General features: G+C 43.2%; 3 protein-coding genes, 6 non-coding genes and 1 pseudogene across 10 annotated transcripts; 1 reads left to right on the top strand and 9 right to left on the bottom strand.

The window, feature by feature from the left end:
• Positions 1–2,229: 2,229 nt before the first annotated feature.
• LOC134007745 (small ribosomal subunit protein uS17) lies at positions 2,230–4,323 on the bottom strand. Its single transcript, XM_062447405.1, has 5 exons — positions 4,167–4,323; positions 3,420–3,560; positions 3,104–3,179; positions 2,709–2,838; positions 2,230–2,423 (listed from the first exon to the last, which is right to left on the bottom strand). The coding sequence occupies exons 1-5, from the start codon at positions 4,179–4,181 to the stop codon at positions 2,300–2,302; spliced, it is 486 nt and encodes a 161-aa protein (XP_062303389.1). The 5' UTR covers positions 4,182–4,323; the 3' UTR covers positions 2,230–2,299.
• LOC134015810 (small nucleolar RNA SNORD35) lies at positions 2,555–2,637 on the bottom strand. The gene has a single exon (XR_009929262.1). It is a non-coding gene; the product is annotated as a small nucleolar RNA SNORD35 (small nucleolar RNA).
• On the bottom strand, positions 2,916–2,998 carry LOC134015804 (small nucleolar RNA SNORD35). Its single transcript, XR_009929261.1, has one exon. It is a non-coding gene; the product is annotated as a small nucleolar RNA SNORD35 (small nucleolar RNA).
• LOC134015967 (small nucleolar RNA SNORD35) lies at positions 3,252–3,335 on the bottom strand. The gene has a single exon (XR_009929342.1). It is a non-coding gene; the product is annotated as a small nucleolar RNA SNORD35 (small nucleolar RNA).
• An 856-nt stretch (positions 4,324–5,179) lies between the features above and the next one.
• On the bottom strand, positions 5,180–6,839 carry LOC134007735 (small ribosomal subunit protein uS17-like; annotated as a pseudogene).
• On the bottom strand, positions 5,508–5,590 carry LOC134015813 (small nucleolar RNA SNORD35). The gene has a single exon (XR_009929263.1). It is a non-coding gene; the product is annotated as a small nucleolar RNA SNORD35 (small nucleolar RNA).
• LOC134015978 (small nucleolar RNA SNORD35) lies at positions 5,867–5,949 on the bottom strand. Its single transcript, XR_009929353.1, has one exon. It is a non-coding gene; the product is annotated as a small nucleolar RNA SNORD35 (small nucleolar RNA).
• LOC134015819 (small nucleolar RNA SNORD35) lies at positions 6,202–6,285 on the bottom strand. The gene has a single exon (XR_009929265.1). It is a non-coding gene; the product is annotated as a small nucleolar RNA SNORD35 (small nucleolar RNA).
• Positions 6,840–7,295: 456 nt separating the features above from the next.
• Positions 7,296–9,949, top strand: LOC134007727 (apoptosis regulator BAX-like). The gene is made up of 6 exons (XM_062447384.1): positions 7,296–7,404; positions 7,985–8,033; positions 8,108–8,266; positions 8,356–8,491; positions 8,678–8,782; positions 8,868–9,949. Exons 1-6 carry the CDS (start codon positions 7,377–7,379, stop codon positions 8,964–8,966), a joined length of 576 nt encoding a protein of 191 aa, XP_062303368.1. The 5' UTR covers positions 7,296–7,376; the 3' UTR covers positions 8,967–9,949.
• Positions 9,950–10,032: 83 nt separating this feature from the next.
• On the bottom strand, positions 10,033–18,984 carry map3k14a (mitogen-activated protein kinase kinase kinase 14a). 2 transcript variants are annotated; one of them, XM_062447360.1, is made up of 16 exons: positions 18,835–18,984; positions 16,022–16,288; positions 15,851–15,929; positions 15,430–15,649; positions 14,807–15,154; positions 14,528–14,659; positions 14,296–14,425; positions 14,049–14,177; positions 13,011–13,115; positions 12,741–12,898; positions 12,490–12,640; positions 11,587–11,895; positions 11,142–11,251; positions 10,791–10,926; positions 10,586–10,686; positions 10,033–10,479 (listed from the first exon to the last, which is right to left on the bottom strand). In XM_062447360.1, the coding sequence occupies exons 2-16, from the start codon at positions 16,278–16,280 to the stop codon at positions 10,315–10,317; spliced, it is 2,532 nt and encodes an 843-aa protein (XP_062303344.1). In that variant the 5' UTR covers positions 16,281–16,288; positions 18,835–18,984; the 3' UTR covers positions 10,033–10,314. The 2 variants fall into 2 exon arrangements, with proteins under 2 accessions (XP_062303344.1, XP_062303355.1); XM_062447371.1 differs by lacking the exon at positions 18,835–18,984 and adding an exon at positions 17,465–17,598.
• Positions 18,985–19,415: the final 431 nt, after the last annotated feature.

Raw genomic sequence — 19,415 nt, 5'->3', positions numbered from 1 at the left:
CAAGAAAGTTTAAATTCACAGCGATGAGGCACAGTTCAGTTTTCCATTTGAAAGAAAACAAAGCTAAATGGACAGAGAGCACCAGAAAGCAAACAGGCGCATTCTATCAATGTTGTCATCTCTATCTTTCCTCAGTGTGGCCTTTCAGGGGTCAGATCCCTTTCCTCCCAAACAAACAGGAGTCTGGGTTGGAGGCTTTCTTGAGGTGTGGGCTGCCCCCCTCTCATTCTTCCTCTCTCTGCCTCCCTGCGGCGTCTGTGCGTGAGAGGAAGGTTGTCCACAGAACACCCTTGGGGCCTAACCTTCCCATAGTTACACATAGTCCACAGAATCTGTTACTGCAAACAAAGCACTAGAACTGTGACAAATACATCAGGACAAAATCTGCTCAAAAACACTTTCAAAAATCTAACATAACATTGTCAATCTGAATTATTATTATACATAATACATACTTGGATAACCATTGACTTATGAGAGATAGGGTGCATACCTTTCTACAAACATACCCAATGAGAGCTAGGCAGCATGCCCATTAATTGGTTTCACCTCACTGGTGTGGCGGTGTGTGGGAGCGTCATGACCTCAGACATCCACCAGGGGCCAGTGGCACACATCATCACCACCATATGGTCCACATTCACATGCACTGGGAAAAGATCCCATCGGAGCATCATTATGTAAATGCAGACGCCAGGACCAGGCCAGGCTAGCAGACAAGGACCCAGGCTGAGGGAGGGGCTCCTTCATTCCCATACAACAAAGTGTGATCCTGTCCCTCAGAAACAAGGACACATGCTAATGAATCAGCTGATCCACGCAGGCCCTTTAAAAACAAGGTTTTCTCGTGCATGGAGCTTATGTTCGCCTAGGCTTTTTGTCTGGATCTCAGACATCATGACGCATAGGCAGACCTGTCAATGTGCTTTTACTCGCCTTGAAACAATGAGAAAGGATTATAAACAAGCCGATGCTACAATGAGTTGGATGCTTGTATAATTATACACTAGTGTTCCCATGTGCGTGCAATTGTGGAAGGAGTCATAACAAACCTAGTTTGTCTACCACTACGTCAGGTCTTATTAGAACAAGAAACAGAGCCTGAGTGAGTTTAGTAATTGAGATGTTTCTTACAATGCAGATGCAATGGATCATGTTTGTTTCCCCCATCTCCATTCCTCAATTGTGTTTACTCAAATGTATTTCTCTTCAGTAGCATAATGTGCCAACGCTTCACTTACACCATCTTATTTTCATTCTGAAGTTGATACCACAGTACCACAAACAATTCATGTGTCAACATAGTGCCCTCATCTGGTATAAAATGGTAAAGACATTTACAATTATGCAGGTTTTACTCAAAGCCAGCAGAGGGCAACATGTTGCCCCAGACTGAGGATTGTCTTCCCATTTACAGCAGCACACCAATGACCTCACATAATGCCTTCTACAGATTGAGGGTGTAGACTGAACAGCTGACATCTGATTAAATTCCAGAGTAAGGTCTTAATGAGTTAGACATCACTTCAGCTGCACATTTTGATAGAATAGATTGAGGAAACTTGACTATTCAGCTGAGCTGTATGACACCTGATTTATAAATGATCATCTTTCTAAAATGTATATGGCAGTCATTAGTGCTTACACAAGCAGTAGCCATTCCTTTAAAGCAGTGGTCTCAATCCTGGTCCTCGGGACCCCCTGCCCTGCATGTTTTAGATGTTTCCCTGCTCCAACACACCTGATTCAAATGAATGGTCATTGTCCAAGCCTGATAACGACCATTTAAATCAGGTGTGTTGGAGCAGGGAAACATCTAAAACATGCAGGGCAGGGGGTCCCGAGGACCAGGATTGAGAACCACTGCTTTAAAGTACATCATAAGACAGGCCAATAAAACTAAAAATAACTTCAGGTATTCACTTCTTACTCATACACTTGTAGACAGGCATGTCAACATGTATTTCAGGGGTGTTCAATCCTGGTCCTCGCCATCCTGTATGTTTTAGATTTTGCCCTGCTCCAGCACACCCAGTTCAAAACAGGCCTTCTGCAAAAGCCTGATAACCAATCTTTTGAATCCGGTGTGCTGGAGCAGGGACATTTCTAAAACATAGGATAGTGGACCCAGAGGACCAGGATTATACTCCCTTGCTGTATGCCATTATTTTTTAACTGGTGTCCCTGCTTCTCTAAACTGAAGTGAGCCAAAGAGCATGACTGAGAAAGCAAGATGGAGAACATTTGTTTATTTTTAACAGCACAGGCCAGTCAAGAATGCCTTCATGTCATCCAACATCTAAAACTTCTGGAACTGCTTCTTGGCTCCAGCAGCCTTTGTGACCTTTAGAACATTGAACCTCACGGTCTTGCTGAGGGGTCGGCATTCTCCAACGATTACATTGTCTCCAACCTGGACATCTCTGCAGAGGAAAGAAGAAACCAATCAGAACATGGATATCTGGAAGGGCCCAGTCCAAGACAGAACTGCGGAAGCCATTTGAAGCCCCTGATCTAAAAAGGTTGTGCTTCAATCATGTGATGGGTTAGAAGATAAGCTGCATCAGTGTTGCCATAAGGCAGTATCATCAGAGCCCGAGGGCTAGGAAGACCATCGTGAGAAAAACATCATTTGCAGAAAAGTACTTAAAATCGAATTGACAGTGACTTCAGTGCATGTGGCGTTACAGAACATCAAAGGATCATACCTGAAGGCAGGGGACAGATGGACAGACATGTTCTTATGTCTCTTCTCGAAACGGTTGTATTTGCGAATGTAATGCAGGTAGTCCCGTCTGATCACAATGGTCCTCTGCATCTTCATTTTGGTCACCACACCTGTTGCACAAGAACACAATGAGTTTTTGTAAAGTTTCAATTAAGATTCCCCTATAATGATCTAAAGACTAGATTCCTGGGCCACATCAGCAATGCCATGAGGCATTATCGTCAGAGCCCGAGGGCTTGGAAGACCATCGTGAGAAAAACATCATTTGTAGCCTAGCTTGGAGGGGTTCAAATTCTCCACGTATCCACAACCAAATCAAACTACAAATCACTTGCAGAAAGCCAAGTGACAATAGGGGTAGACTTCAGAACTGACCAGAGAGGATACGTCCACGGATGGAGACATCTCCGGTGAAGGGGCATTTCTTGTCAATGTAAGTGCCGTCAATAGCCTGGTCACAAAAACAGTTGTTAGGTTCAAGCAGTATTACGTCCTAGACGAGTGCAGATGCAGAAGTGTCCCATAATTTGCATCAGTTTAGCCAAAAGGCAGCATCGTCAGTGCCTTACAGGCTAGGAAGACCATCGTGAGAAAAACATCATTTGCAGACTGCAAGGAATACCCGCCGGGAAATAGGCATGACTACTTATGAGCTATAGGACCAAATCTTTATCATTGAGGCACAATTTACCTCTCTTGGGGTTTTGAAGCCAAGCCCAACACTCTTGTGGTAGCGTGGGATTTTCTCCTTAGCCTCCTTGCCACCTTCAGCTACAAGAACACGCTTCTTGTTCTGGAAGATGGTGGGCTGCTTCTGATAAGCCCTCTCGGTCTGAAAACCAGGGGGAGAGAAAGAAGTTTAGTAAAACTATCTACTTGATGGTTGTCAAATCTATGCTGCATCAATACTGCCAAAGGGATATGTCGTCAAAGCCATTGTGATAGAACACACAACTTGAAGAACAATTGAATGAAATCAAAAACAGCAATCTAGCTGGCTTAGTTCAAGTAGAACGGTACCTTCTGGGTAGCGTTAACTCGGATGGAGCAGTACTATGAACTAGTGAAGCCTGGATTTTAGCACTTTAAAAATCAACAATAAATTGTATATCACTGAAATATAAATATTACTTTTTGATCAACTTAAGCCAAGTATAGGCACAAACATTAAGGCCTGGCCTAGTATTTAGTTAGCTAGCTAATTCTAAGGCTAGCATGCTACAACCATAGCCGTAGCTTCCGACAATGCGTTCCACATTGCACAAGTGAGTGAAATATGATTTTAAGTCCGATTTTACGACTAAACTAGATAAAAAATATTTCACCAGCATGCTAATTGCCAAAAGTATGTTGTGTAATGCATTAAGATGTCCAAGAACGTATATTTAAACGATAAAAAGTGTATATTTTAATCACCACGCCATTTAGAAGAACGTACTTGTGCGTCCGCCATCTTTGCCAGCCGAGTCGTAAAGAGGCCAACACATGCGCGCGGCTGACGGAAGACAGAACGGACCGGAGATGACGATTAAATAGGCAAAGGCCAACGAGGTGTGCGCTAAAGTTTCTTCCGGTGTTCAACAGTCAGTGGGAACGACAATCACATTTTGGAAACAAAACAGAGTCATACAGTGGGATATAACCGCCAGGGACTTGATCAATTATATATGAAAAATACTTTCTATGTCCTGGTGTTTAAGTGAAACCGGATAGACACATTTAGATTGTCTCCACAACACGTGTGAGACACAGTGCCCTTATGTAGTGTAAAATGGTAAATACATCTAAAATTATGCAGGTTTTACTAAAAGCTATTAGAGGGTCACGTTCCCGAGAGGATTGTCTTCCCATTTACAGCAGCACACCAATGACCTCACAGAAGGCCTTCTACAGATTGAGGATGTAGACTGAACACCTGACATCTGATTACATTCCAGAGTAAGGTCTCAACAGACATAACTGACAGTTCAGCTGCACATTTTGATAGAACTTAGAGGAAACTTGTGACAAGTCAGAGGAGCTGTATGACACCTGATTTAGAAATTATCCTTTCTAAAATGTATATGGCAGGGTCATTAGTGCTTACAAAAGCAGTAGCCATTCCTTTAAAGTACATCATAAGACAGGCTAATAAAACTAAAAATAACTTCAAGTATTCACTTCTCACTCACACTTGTAGGCAGGCTTGTCAACCTGTATTTCAGGGGTGTTCAATCCTGGTCCTCGCCATCCTGTATGTTTTAGATTTTGCCCTACTCCAGCACACCCAATTCAAATCAACAGGCCTGCTGCAAAAGCCTGATAACAACCAATCATTTGAATCAGGTGTGCTGGAGCAGGGACTTTTCTAAAACAGGATAGTGGACCAGGATTGAACTCCCCTTCTGTATTCCATTATTTATTTACTGGTGTCCCTGCTTCTGTAATTCAATTGAAGTGAGCCAAACAGCATGACTGAGAACATTCGTTTATTTTTAACAGCACAGGCCAGTCAAGAATGCCTTCATGTCATAACATCCAACATCTAAAACTTCTGGAACTGCTTCTTGGCTCCAGCAGCCTTTGTGACCTTTAGAACATTGAACCTCACGGTCTTGCTGAGGGGTCAGCATTCTCCAACGATTACATTGTCTCCAACCTGGACATCTCTGCAGAGGAAAGAAGAAACCAATCAGAACATGGATATCTGGAAGGGCCCAGTCCAAGACAGAACTGCGGAAGCCATTTGAAGCCCCTCATCCAAAAAGGTTGTGCTTCAATCATGTGATGGGTTAGAAGATAAGCTGCATCAGTGTTGCCATAAGGCAGTATCATCAGAGCACGAGGGCTAGGAAGACCATCGTGAGAAAAACATCATTTGCAGAAAAGTACTGAAAATCAAATTGGCCGTGACTTAAGTGCATGTGGTGTTACTGAACATGAAAGGATCATACCTGAAGGCAGGGGACAGATGGACAGACATGTTCTTATGTCTCTTCTCAAAACGGTTGTATTTGCGAATGTAATGCAGGTAGTCCCATCTGATCACAATGGTCCTCTGCATCTTCATTTTGGTCACCACACCTGTTGCACAAGAACAATGAGTTTTTGTAAAGTTTCAATTAAGATTCCCCTATAATGATCTAAAGACTAGATTCCTGGGCCACATCAGCAATGCCATGAGGCATTATCGTCAGAGCCCGAGGGCTTGGAAGACCATCGTGAGAAAAACATCATTTGTAGCCTAGCTTGGAGGGATTCAAATTCTCCACGTATCCATAACCAAATCAAACTACAAATCACTTGCAGAAAGCCAAGTGAAGTTAGAGGTAGACTTCAGGACTGACCAGAGAAGATACATCCACGGATGGAGACATCTCCGGTAAAGGGCCATTTCTTGTAAATGCAAGTGCCGTCAATAGCCTGGTTACAAAAACAGTTGTTAGGTTCAAGCAGTACATGTCCTAGACTAGTGCAGATGCAGAAATGTCCCATAATTTGCATCAGTTTTGCCAAAGGGCAGCATCGTCAGTGCCTTACAGGCTAGGAAGACCACCGTGAGAAAAACATCATTTGCAGACTGCAAGGAATACCCGCCGGGAAATAGTCATGCCTACTTGGGAGATAGGACCAAATCTTTATCATTGAGGCACAAATTACCTCTTGGGGTTTTGAAGCGAAGCCCAACACTTGTGGTAGCGTGGGAGCTTCTCCTTAGCCTCCTTCAGCTATAAGAACACGCTTCTTGTTCTGGAACATGGTGGGCTGCTTCTGATGAGCCCTCTCGGTCTGAAAACCAGGGGGAGAGAAAGAAATTAAGTAAAACTATCTAGTCTATGCTTGTCAAATCTATGCTGCATCAATATTGCCAAGGGGATATGTCGTCAAAGCCATTGTGATAAAACATCACTTGCAGAACTGAATTAAATTTAAAACAGCAAGCTAGCTGGCTTAGTTCAAGTACAACGGTACCTTCTGGGTAGCCTTGACTCGGATCGAGACAGTACTATATACTAGTGAAGCCTGGATGTTACCATCCAAAAATGTATATTTTAACGATAAAAAGTATATCGTAATCACCACGCCATTTAGAAGAACGTACTTGTGAGTCCGCCATCTTCGCCAGCCGAGTCGTAAAAAGGCCAACGCATGTGCGCGGCTGACGGAAGACAGAATGGACCGGAGATGACGATTAAATAGGCAAAGGCCAACGAGGTGTGCGCTAAAGTTTCTTCCTGTGTTCAACAGTCAATGGGAACGTCAATCACATTTTGGAAACAAATCGGAGTCACACAGTGGGGTTTAAACCGCCAGGGACTTGATCATTTATATGTAAAAAATACTTTCTATATCCTGGTGTTTAAGTGAAACCGGATAGACACACATGTAGATTATTGCCACCAAACATTTGTGTGAGGTCTCTCCAAAAGTCAGGTGCTATGTGGTTACTTATTTTGCGCACCATGTTGATAAACTAGTGGAAGAAGTTTAAAGATCATTTCATTTAGAAAGCTAAGTATTTCAGATTTAAACTTAAATTCTAAAAACCTAACAACTTCACAGGAATTTAACTAGCTACAAACATAGCCACGCCCCTCGTTTGTAGGAAAACACACTTGTCACGTGACCAAAGACGGAAGCAATCTAGAACAAGAAGTTATACAAGAAGATGGCATCGTCGGGAGGAGGCGATTCTGGTAATACTTTTATCAAAACAAATAGATGTGCTATATGACATTGCTGATATAACATTGCTATATCATCCAGGTTATATTTATGATATGAACTCGGGAATCGGGGATACCTGTTAGTGTTTTAGTTTTGGGTGCCTGACACATGTAGCCTATTTTGCTTGACAGCTAACGCTAGCTAGCTAGACGGGACGGGTTCAACACATCAGCTCGAGCTAGCTTGAAATCACGAACGCATTGTGTCTGTGTGTCCCAAACTAGTCACTTTACCACTAAGTTTATGATGTAAAATCAACTGTTCACTGTAGTTAAAAGTAATATTTCATAGACCTATGTTTTGGAAAAGGATCTATCTTAGGAAATTGGCATTTCCTAAGATTACCAAGGAAACAAAGTGGAGCCCCGGTTTCAATGACAATATTGATTTTCTTAGCGTCCTCACCTAACGATAAGCATGTTCGTCGAATGTGTCACTTTCTGAAATCTGGAAAGTTCGATTCTACACAGTACCTGTTGGCCCATCGAGTATTGTTTACGACCGAAATATTATGTCTAATTGAAAATGTGTTGCTCTTCCGACTCCTAGGAAATGGCAATGATCAAATACTAGCTGTTGGAGCCGCTTTACTGAAAGAGTGAGTATTGTTTACTATAGTATTGTTTCCTCTATCATCACGAACCCAACAAACCTCTTATTCTTTTCATGCAGTTTCATTTATGAACGAGTTCACCGACATGGTGACAGCAACACCATGGTGACTCGATCTCAGTTAGGTGGAAGTGAGCTTAATGACCCCAACCATAAGAAGCTGGCCCAGTGCCTTCAGCAGATTGGAGATGAGCTGGATGGAAACGTACAGCTCCAAAGGTATTACAAATATATAATTCTCTGCCCCCTTGGTAAATCTGTAAAGTATAAAGAAGGAGGCAAAAATTCTTGTTGTGTTGTCATTTCAGCATGATAAACAATTCTTCACTCATGCCTACCAAGGATGTGTTTATGAGAGTGGCCTATGAGATTTTTTCTGATGGCAAATTCAACTGGGGTCGAGTAGTAGCCCTCTTTTACTTTGCCTGTCGGTTGGTTATCAAGGTAAGTGGAACGTGCTTATGGCTCCCTACTTTCAACCCTCCATGGGTTAAAGGACAAGTGGAATGTGCTGTAATTTAAAGAGTATATATTAAATACGTTGTGTTGTGCAATATAATTGATGTGATGGCACAAGGAGCTGATCCAGATCAACACCGCCGACCTTCATTCTGTCACTGCATCTTTCAGGCTCTGGTGACTCATGTTCCTGACGTTATAAGAACCATTATTACTTGGACCATAGACTACCTACGTGATCATGTGATCAACTGGATTAGAGAGCAGGGTGGCTGGGTAAGAAAAGAAAAAAATCTCAATTAAATTAAATGTCCTATGGAAGGAAGGTTTTAACAACTGTCTTGATGTGCTTGGTTTTTAGGAGGGAATCCGGTCTTACTTTGGTACTCCTACCTGGCAGACCGTGGGGGTGTTTTTAGCTGGAGTTCTCACCACTGTTCTGGTCATACGGAAGATGTAAACGGAAGGAGAAGTGAAAGAAGATAACAGGAAAATAAGTTGGGATTGGAGGGAGAAAAGCTAAGTTGGTAAATGACGAGGGCTTCAGGAACTGAAGTTAAACTTAAAAACATGAGAGAGAATAAGAGTGAGTTTAAAGCACTCAGTGTTTGGACCTGATAAACAACCCCTTGTTTCCACCCACCATATATGGATAAGGATTGGGCGTGAGTCATGTCTCGGTCCTCTACACAACTGAAAGTGTGAGTGTCATGTGACTGCCTTGAAGGGAGATAAGGATGGAGAGACTCTGCCAGGGCACATTTTTATTTATTTATTTTTCCCTACAGTCACTGCATTAATTTATGAATTCCTGGATTGGTGAATCTCAAAACGAAATGAACAGACCATATAAATATTGTTCACGTGAGCTTTAAGTTGAAACTCAACTTATTTCTTGCAGCGCTTCGTCCTTGCACTTTTTTTCCTTCGAGTCTCCCTTTCCCTATCTGATTCTCTCCAGCTTATCACGGTGTTACTATGCTTGAGTATGCTTTTTCTTCATATGTCTGTGGGTGTTCTTGTGCAAGTGTGATGTTATGATCAGCTTACTCTGAAGCAGTGCGTTTGTATGCATGTTTTCAGTCCTTCTTGTATGACACACACAAACAGCACTGTGCTTCTCTTACAGATGTTTACCTCTCTCAGCATAGTCTTCAAAGTACTGTATTTTTAAGTGGGCAATTTAAACTCGATACCACAATCATACCTTCATTTATATACTCTTTTTGATACATGTATCCTATTGGTTTTGTTTAATTTGTCAGTGCCTTGGTCTTTATTTAATAAATCACTTTGATATGGCTCTCAAATTTTTTACTTTTTCTATCTCTTGTGAAGCTGATCAGTTTGTTTAGATATACACCCCCCCCCTCAAAAACAAATGTTAAGCAGTGACATTGTTTTGTACGATGCAATTCTAAATAAAGTTTTTTAAGGATTTTAGTCTTGTGTACTGTCATAAGTGGCAAATAATAAAGATGTAATTATTCTGTATTAATGGTGTTGTGAATATAATAACACACAAGTGTAAAACAAACTTTATTTTAGCATGATATTTTATCTAATACAGATGGACAATTACATTTAAAAAACATAATTGTGGTTGCGTTTGTACATGAATTTCAGTCAGGTGATAATAGAGAAGCCATAATCAAATCACGTTCAAGACCAGACAATGGCAACTTTTGCATATACCTCCACATTTTTCAATACTATATCACGCACGTTGATACATACAATGGCATAAACTGTTGTTGACGGGAGACCTGACGAATCGATGGCAGTAATGACAGGTTGCGCATACAGGCTCAATCTTGTGTCTCCAGGACCCCATCTCTGATTCTCCACGTCCAGAAAGTGCTATGATCAGGAGCAGGGATACAGCGCAGACCGATACCAGCACTCTGCACCACCTCGTTACAGACTACTGGCTGGCCCTCCTGTGTCTCCATAGTGAACACCCGCTCAGAGATCTAGGGATGAGTGAAATGCATTACTGAAGACGATAACAGGGGTTGTTAGACAGCATTAAAAAAATGGTCAACTTTCAACTGATGTGTAAAACCACTGAGCCCTCACCTGTTCGCTTATCCCCGTGGCAATGTGTCCAACTGTCACCCCTAGTTTCTCTCTGATCTGGATATTCTGCCCGTTAAAATCTCGGATGCACACACCCACTCCTGAACCAGTCAGAGGAATTATTATGATCAAACATTTCATAGAAATGAACATTAGATAAAATTTCATACAATTGTTAGGAGGAGATAAATGAGGCTTCTCTTACCTTCTAAACGACGGGGTGACGGCAGGTTAGAATGGCCCCGCCAATCCATACTAAAACCGGTCTCTGATTGGCTGTTGTATGAAAACACTCCGGAGCTGAGGTCTTCTCCTGGGCTGATGGACCAACGGCCAGAGTCCTGTGATCAGAGTGCCGGACAGACAGAGCAGGAAGACAGGAAGGTTGTAAATGCATATAATAATAATAATAAGATTTTTAGAAAACATTTGCCCAAATGTTGACGTACAGAGAGGGATTTAAACCTGCAACCTCCCCCAATCTAGTGATGTTGCGAAGGGACCCTTTAAAGCACATTACTCCCTTAGCTGTGAAACGTACATTTGGATTGGTTACCTTTTTGTCACCTTGTTCCCAGTTGGAGTGGCTCTCACTGTTCAGGCATGAGAGCAGCTGCTCCAGACTCTCGGGTGAGTACAGCTGAGACAGACTGATCAGGTAGAAATCTGAGCGGACACAGACAGACAGACAGACACAACAGAAATCCAACCATGAGAAAAGTAAGCAAGTAGAAACAGCAACGACAGAGACATTTACATTTAGTCATTTTTAGCAGACGCTCTTATCCAGAGCGACTCACAGTAAGTACAGGGACATTCCCCCGAGGCAAGTAGGGTGAAGTGACTTGCCCAAGGACACAACGTCATTACACACGGCCGGGAATCGAACCAGCGACCTTCTGATTACTAGCCCGATTATCCGATGCTCCTACTATTTATATAGGACTCATAACACTCTTTCTCGTTCTCTCTCACTCACATACTACAGTATTGGCACTCACCCTTTTCCAATTTGCGCAACTCAACCTCTGACAAAGTGGAAGACACATTTGCTGTCTTGTGTTTGGGGTGGACATGTGGTGGGGTAAGGAGGGGGAGAGTCGACTCTGCCCTTTTTTTCCCTTGGTCAGAGGCCTCCTCCTCCTCCTCCTTATTTTCCCTCCATCCTGGACCCTTGGAAAGCTCGCAGGGGTCGTAACACTCCTCAGAGATGGCAGGGCTGGAGCTGGGTTGAGGGGAGTACAAGGGGTGGTCGACGTTCCGTAGAGGTTCCTTGTAAGGTCCTCTGATGGGGCTAGTGAGTCCCCCCACTTCAGCGTCACAAACACATACAAAATATTGTTACTACATCACAGAACGTTTTGTGGTTAACATTGTTATTACACAGCATTACAGCAGTTGATAGATTAATTAATTTAATGTAGTTATTTTAGCTAGATGATTGTGTTATTTCACATAGCTTTTAGCAAGTCAGTATTTTCTGTCAATTCAGCATACACTTGGAATGCTCTGCCATCACACATATGCACAAAAGACACATACAAAACATTCAAACATGTTGCCAATCAGGTTTGCAAGCATTGATGTACTGTCTGCCTATATCTGCGTTTGTCTTGTTAAGTGTGGACGTATGTTATGTTCCTCAGTGTTACGTATGTGCTTGTACTGCAGGTACACTTTTCTTTTGCTTATATGTGAACTGGTTGTGTCTATACGTTACTGTCTGTTTTTTTTTAGGCTGCCTTTAAACGTCTGGCCGGGGACAGCAGATGAAAATTAGCGTCTCTGGCTAACTCTGGCCCACTTACAGTTTTGCTGTTGATTGGTGTGCATTGTCCCTGAAATAAACGAGAATAAAAAACAAAACAAACAGATGATTGAACAGGCAGTGTAGCGGTGGTCACCTTCTCTAAGGGCTCTGACTGCCTTTTTCTTGAGATCAGACGCTGAAGCTCTCACGATTGGGTCTTTCTGCAGGCCCGCCTTTAGGATCTCAGCAGTGAGCGGACTGCAGTCAGGGGGGATCTCTCTGAGAGGCGGTGGCCTATTGGCTATCTGTGACCACGGAAACACAAAGGATCAGCGTCGTTGACTAAACAGTCGTTCTGGAATGTGTGACAGTTGGGAGACTCGCACTTGGGTGGATGATTCCTACCTGGAGGTATAGAAGACAGGAGTAGTTTCGAATCCAGGGCTGGCACCCATTGAGCATGTGCAGTAGCATACAGCAGCTGCTCCACACGTCTGCCTTGGCTCCGCGGGGTTCCCCTTTCACCACCTCAGGGGCCATGTGAGTCTCCGTGCCCTTCATATCTGCTCTCACACACACACGGAAAGCGTGAACATTGAGGCGTCCGCCAAGGTCGCATACAGGTCACGCACTCTGGCCGAGGGACTGGGCGTCTGAGGTCTTGTTATTGTTTACCTCGAGAGGAACTGAGGCTCTGCCCGTTGTGGTCCAGTCTCTCGGACTGTCCAAAGTCACACAAAAAGATGTCTTTCCCATCCTCGGACAGCAACACATTTTCCGCTGAAAGACACACGTACAGAGAAGGAAATTGACTTCATGTAGATGTGCTGTGCTGGATTATCTGACGGTTGTTCTGTAATCCTTAGATAAGAAAGACGCATTTAGCAGCAGTGTAGCTATGCAGACTATGGTCAGATGGCCATTGGAGTAGAATGTGAGTCATGTCGGCTATTAGGAAACAGCTGTTGGCCAAGACAATCATATCTAGAATGCATTTAGGGGCTGTTTACAGACAAGCAGCAGGTGATCAGAGTTGGCAAAGCCACCTTGTTTCCTATGCAGAACTGCATGTCAGACACCAGGGGGAGTGTAGGTTCTGTCAACCCCTCTCCATCCCATTCTGCCCCTCCCCCACTTCTCCTTTCTGCCTTTTTTCTTCTTTTTTTTTTTACTCTCTGTGTGATAAGTATTCTCTGTGGTACTCCCTTCCCCTCGCGCTCACACTCTCTCTTTCTCGCTCGGTATTTTCTCTCTCCGTTCCCCTCCTCCGATCGGCCTTGCACGCTTTTTCTCCCGTGCGCACATGCGCCGTCGCTAAAGTGAAGCGGTGAGTCACGCTGTGGGAAATTCCCGGCTTGGCAAGTTCTCTGTGTGATAGTCTGGTTTCACAACACAGGTGCGAGAGATCAAGACTCAATCTCTGACATTTGTGTTCCACACAACAACTACAAAAACAAACGGAAAAAAAGACGAAAAAAAGAAAAGAAAAAGAAATCTCAGTATGATTTCTATGACGAGTCCTGTCTTCTCACCTTTTCCTGAACTTCTGAATGGTAGATGTTAAGAATGATTTGAACGCTCAAACACAATCAAACACCCAGCCCATCTTTCACAGTGGTATAGTTTCTGCGTTCAGACCCCCTTTGTTTATGTGTGCGTGTGCAGTTGTTTATGTTGACTGTAGAAGTATTGAAGGTCAGATGTGTCGCCTACCTTTTATGTCCAGGTGTGCGACTCGTCTCTTCTGCAGGTACTCTAGTGTAGCTGTGACTTGAGAGTAGTAGTGCAGGGCTATGTCCTCTGGAAGTCGACCCCTGGTTGTGAGAAGCTGCCCCACAGAGCCTGGAGGGAACAGAGGGGGGGTCAGAAAGTCACCAAAACTATCACAATCACACGAAGCGCAGTCGACTTTAGAGAGCCCTGGCTGGAGGCAGGACACACAGAGGCAGGAAGGGCTTACCAGATTTGTACTCCATTAACAGGTGAACGTAAGGCCCCTCCCTCACCACTCCGAAGAGCTCCACCACGCGAGGAGACTTGAGGGCACTCCACGTGCTTACCTCCCCACTGTTGAAATTCTTCAGAGGAATCTGGGAGCAAAGAAAGGGAATAAACGAAAGGACACATATTTGATGATGCACATCCACACGGACAACATGGTGAAGTACAGACACTCTTGTCTCTTGCCGCACCTTTTTGGAAGCAAATCGGTAGTTTGTTTTTCTGTCTCGGACACTGTACACCTCTCCGTAGGCTCCCCTCCTGATGAACTCGGAGGTGAACTCCTTCCCCTCTCTGTACTCATAGTCCACAGGCCGAATGTTCTAATGAGAAACCGGAGAGCAAGCAGGCGTGATTCAGAGGACACCAACTACCAATGGAACAAGCATCTTATTCAACATCATCGTGATCATATATATTTAGTAACAGAGACCCCCCCCCCCCCACCCCCAGTTGAGAGTCAGGCCTACCTCATTGAAAACGATGCCCTCGTTTATGTCAGGCTCCGACGCAGAGAGCTCGTTCTCCTCGGCCTTCCTCACGTCCGTCTCCATGTCTTTGGAAAAGGGAGCTGCGAAACACAGGTCCCCCTGACTCACACTACCCCGAAGGCCCGCCAGGGCCAGAGTGAAGTCTCCCAAACTCTCAGAGTCACCGTCCAGCCCAAAGGCAGGGAGGTCGGAGAGAGGGTTACAATTTTGGGGCTCCCAGATGTGGCCTGGGTTGTAGGAATAAGATGACAGCCCCCTCTCTTGCTCCTCTGAACCTTGGAGATGGCTGTTGATGGTTCTTTCTCTCTGGGAGTCTGACACCTTACCCTAAGGTGGAACAAGCCATGAAAGGGACGATTACAGATAGTGGGTCTTCCAGGTAAAAAATGTTTTTTGAAAGAGGTACCTGCAGGCACACTGTGCTGCCAGTTTATCGTGGGTTCTGGGCTTCACACATGAGGAAACATTGTCAGAACTCCCTGGATTATGTGTGTGCAAGGATGACTGTAGGTGCAACCTCAAACGTAATCTGAGCTTCAGACAATTTATTGCCTGTCATTTATCAGAGTTTGAGACCAGAGTAAGAGCCATGTCGGACTTACCTGTAAGACCAGACGAATAGTGCCACTCTCCTGCTCCGGAACTCCAGAAGGAACTCTGCGCCTCGGTCTCGGCTTTCTGCTCTTCGCCTTCTCCTCTTTCTTCTTCTCCTTTCGTTTCTGTCTTTTCCGTTGCTTCTTCCTGGGGATGTGCTGGGACCGGCAGGTGTCCAGGGGGTGCAGTGAGGTGGGGTCCACCACATGGTTGTGTTCCGAGAAGTGACTGTGGAAGACAAAACAACCCGTGTGATTTAATTCTGAACTAACTGGCATGAATATATCAAATGTCACAAAAGATGACAGCTATAGCATATGTTAAGACAATACCGTTTAAACAGAACCACAAACTGCGTGAAATCTGGCAAAAGTGGCCCAAATGTGCAGGAGCTACACTGAGGGACTGTGTTATTGAGAGAGGTCATACCCGCTGATGAGGCAGGTGGGGGGATTGTAGGAGCGTGATGAACAGGAAGGGCTGAACTCTTGGGATTCTTGGGTTTCACCTGCAGAGTATAGACAGCAGGTGTTAGCTCACTGGACCACTCTTTCTCTACATGATAAGGACTGTGGAGTGTTTTTCCTCATTTATACTCACATTCAGCCTGGGCGATGAAGGGGGAGTTCTCCCAACAATTCGGTGGTCCTTCCCCTACTTGTGCTGTCCCTTGTGTTAAGACTTTTGCAATAATGGGGTGGACATTTTCCATGATGTCTCCTTTGCTCTCCTTCCTCCTCTTGTCCTCTACCCTCTGGACATGGGTTTGGTAGGCCAGGTCCGCTTTATTCCGGTCAGCTCCAAGTGAACAAGAGAATGGAGTGGTCGAGTTTCTGAGAAGCCTGCCACTGACTGCCATTTCACCTGCTGTGGAAGAAACACAATGTTGGAAACTACAATCAAATTGGTAGTTAAAAGCAGCCTTGGATATTGGATCCATTGGTCAAACTCTTGCATCAGTATAACAACCCTTTAAAAATACACTAATCTAAGTTGTTGTTACACCGCCAGTGGTAAATGTCTGCGGTAAAACCTGCGGTTGCATTAGTGTCAACTCTAATCAAACCGTACAGTTTACAAGCTTCATCTATAATCCTGAAGAGATCTCATGTGAACTGGACTTTCCACCTGTTAGCAACGGAACAAAGCAAGGCTTGTTGTCGTGGTGGTTATCTCTTCCTTGTTCTTTCATCCACTGTTCTATCAGACTCTCAACAAAGACGGTTTAGTCTGTGATGCACAGAAACTTGATCAGCGGCACACCTTGCTCACTATAACTTCAAATTGGCGGAAGGACGCATAAGGCAGGAAACTCAATAGCAGGCTTGTTTTGACAGTTACAACTGTAAAGTTAGTATGAAGTACAGTAGAGTGGTTTTGTGAGGTTCCTTCACGGAACTAATGTAGACTGTGGTCTTGGGATAGAGAACAGTAGATAGATCCTGAGATAAGACAGAGATGAAATGTGAATTAATGTCATAATAACTGCAATTTGACAAATGACTGTGACAAGATCTGAACACAGCATGTTTGAGTTGAGTGGTCAAATGGGGGGACCTGTCAGAGACTGGTATAAGCTCTGAAGAACTTCGAGCTATAGTTTCTGCCTGTTGCATCATGTGCTGTACTGCACTTGACCCTAGTTTATCTCACTGTCTCTCGGCATTTGAACCACAGACAAAAGCTCCTTTAAGGGGCAATGAGGTTTCTTAACCTCCCTGGTGCAAAACCAGCCTAAACAGCAATTATATATTTGACAATTAACTTAAAGAGAAATGGGTTGTCTAGTCTATTGATGTTCACATGCTGGATCGACAACACAATTTACCCCTTGAAACGTCCTTCAGTATGTATTTAACCACATATTAAAGTAACACACAATCTATCAAAAGTCACTTAATGCTAAAGCTTGCATGCACATGCACCCCTACTGCAAAAACCACAACCCAAAACCACACTCCAACTGAACATGAAAAGGGCCGGAAGTAGACGACCCAACTGAGAAAAATATGTAAAGATTAGAGGACAGAAACATAGACATACCAGAGGCAGGTTTCTCTTCTGGTTATCCACTGTTAATAATCTCTTTCTGTATTATCTCTCTTTAATACATGCCCTGTAATCGTGCTGTGTAGCCTACGTCTGTTGCTTAGTGTCGCTTGATCCTAGCTTGCCCTTGGCCAACCAGAGAGCTGTAATTGGCTGATGGTGATTTACGGGAAATCATTCTCCACTTCTACACTCCCTCTTTAACTCTGCAACAACAGGACTGGCTTGATAACATGGCCTCTCTCTAAGCATTGTCATTGTCAGAATGACAATCAAAAGATAGACAAAGATGATCCAATTAAATGGAAAACGTAGTCTAAATCAACCATTGCACTGCGAAGAAAAGGTAAACTTTGCAGCATTTTAGGCTATAGTGTGTTGCAATGGTTGTTTTTTTAGCCTGTCACAAAAGGTCGTTGTCTAGCCTACTTACTGATTTAATGTCAATACCAAACCTTCCTTAAATCTTATTTTACTGAGCCATATTAAAGAATACGGAATATATGTCCCACAGCATTGCTGATTGTATGGGAACGAGGCGTTTACTTCCTCCTATGTGTAGCTTAAATATAAGAAATAAGCGCGTCCACTAATACAACATTAGGCATTCCGAATAATACCTGATAAAGAGCTTTGCACACAAAATAGGATTTTTTCCAATCTGTAATGTGTAGCCAACTACGTGTCGGTAAAAAAGCTCGATAACTCTTATTCTGTATGAATTCCTCTTTTTCACAGGCCAATAAGCATGTTCTGGTCTATTAATAATAAATAAAACATCCGTAGGCTGCGAAAAACCAATATGCATTGTTTTACCTTGAAAGGTCATGTGATGTGCAGTGTGTCAATGTGTCTTGAAATACAGACGTTATACCATAGTACTATATGATAATGATGTACACACACACACACACACACACACACACACACACACAACTGACTTGGTACAAATACATACAAGATCAGCAGAATGTGAAAAGTTTAAGCCATCCACTAGTTCATGTACTGAACTTGATTCAATGTTGATTGCTGGTGGAATCCGTTTGAATCGACTTACTGGGTTCAGTCTACAAACCTATAAACAGTAGCCTGCTCCTTAAAGCACACATTGGATCTGACCAAAACTTTCAATATTGTACGAACACAAACGAGACTTTTAAGTATCGGCCATTCCAGAGAGCAAAAACATACTGGGCAGCCTACAAGAATGTACGCAATGATTTAGTTGCTTCCTTGTCTTTTCGCTCGCCGCCATTTCACGTTCTACTTTGTGCCATTAAAAGTCATAAATAGGCTGTGAAACAAATGTTTCACTATGGAGGAATACTTGTTGGACTATGACAGTTCAATTTGAATGGACTCACCTGTTGTTTCTGTAAATAGGCTGAAAGGCGTTGGCTCACTTTGTCTTCGCTCAACGTTTAGATCGGTTCAGAACTGTATCTGAAATGATTACGTCATGATGGGTGTGAAAAAACGAAAGTCAGCTAACACGAAGATTGGCCTAAAATGTTTTACATACAATATTTTCCCTTCGTGATCGACAAAGACGGATAGCTCAACGTTTTGAACTTAACCAAAGAAAACAAGAAAGTAGTAATTATCCTTTCGATGGTCTTGCTATGCCGTGAAGATCAACATTAAAATATTACTAGAGAAAACACGCATTAGTCAAATTGTAAATAAATGAGTCCATGATCTACTTGTTTTACATTTGATTTAATAATGGATTCAGTATCAGTGTATTCGCTTCCTTTCCTAAAGTTGTTTAATGTCTGTTGCTTATTAAAATGGCAAAGTAAAATGTTATTAAACTGTTTTCTATTTCTATCATTACATGGTTATAATCACCAATTGTGTGTTGTCAGTTATTGATAATTCAATAAAAATCGAACTGTACAGTATAGGGCAAGATCAAATAAAGATGCAGAACAAACTACTTGTT

The sequence above is a fragment of the Osmerus eperlanus genome, chromosome 2 (genome assembly GCF_963692335.1).
Source record: "Osmerus eperlanus chromosome 2, fOsmEpe2.1, whole genome shotgun sequence".
Classification (NCBI taxonomy): Eukaryota; Metazoa; Chordata; class Actinopteri; order Osmeriformes; family Osmeridae; genus Osmerus; species Osmerus eperlanus.
This window is presented reverse-complemented; position numbering and strand designations above follow the sequence as displayed.

Excerpts from the sequence above, each read along its gene's own strand:
- LOC134007727 (XM_062447384.1), top strand. The coding sequence starts at position 7,377 with ATGGCATCGTCGGGAGGAGGCGATTCTG. Across the intron at positions 8,267-8,355 it reads GGAAACGTACAGCTCCAAAG|CATGATAAACAATTCTTCAC; the intron begins GTATTACAAATA and ends TTGTCATTTCAG. Across the intron at positions 8,783-8,867 it reads TTAGAGAGCAGGGTGGCTGG|GAGGGAATCCGGTCTTACTT; the intron begins GTAAGAAAAGAA and ends CTTGGTTTTTAG.
- LOC134007745 (XM_062447405.1), bottom strand. Across the intron at positions 2,839-3,103 it reads CCGTGGACGTATCCTCTCTG|GTGTGGTGACCAAAATGAAG; the intron begins GTCAGTTCTGAA and ends CTTGTGCAACAG. Across the intron at positions 2,424-2,708 it reads CATCTGTCCCCTGCCTTCAG|AGATGTCCAGGTTGGAGACA; the intron begins GTATGATCCTTT and ends TTTCCTCTGCAG.
- map3k14a (XM_062447360.1), bottom strand. The coding sequence starts at position 16,280 with ATGGCAGTCAGTGGCAGGCTTCTCAGAAACTCGACCACTCCATTCTCT. Across the intron at positions 15,650-15,850 it reads CCCACCTGCCTCATCAGCGG|TCACTTCTCGGAACACAACC; the intron begins GTATGACCTCTC and ends TGTCTTCCACAG. Across the intron at positions 10,687-10,790 it reads GTCACCCCGTCGTTTAGAAG|GAGTGGGTGTGTGCATCCGA; the intron begins GTAAGAGAAGCC and ends TGACTGGTTCAG.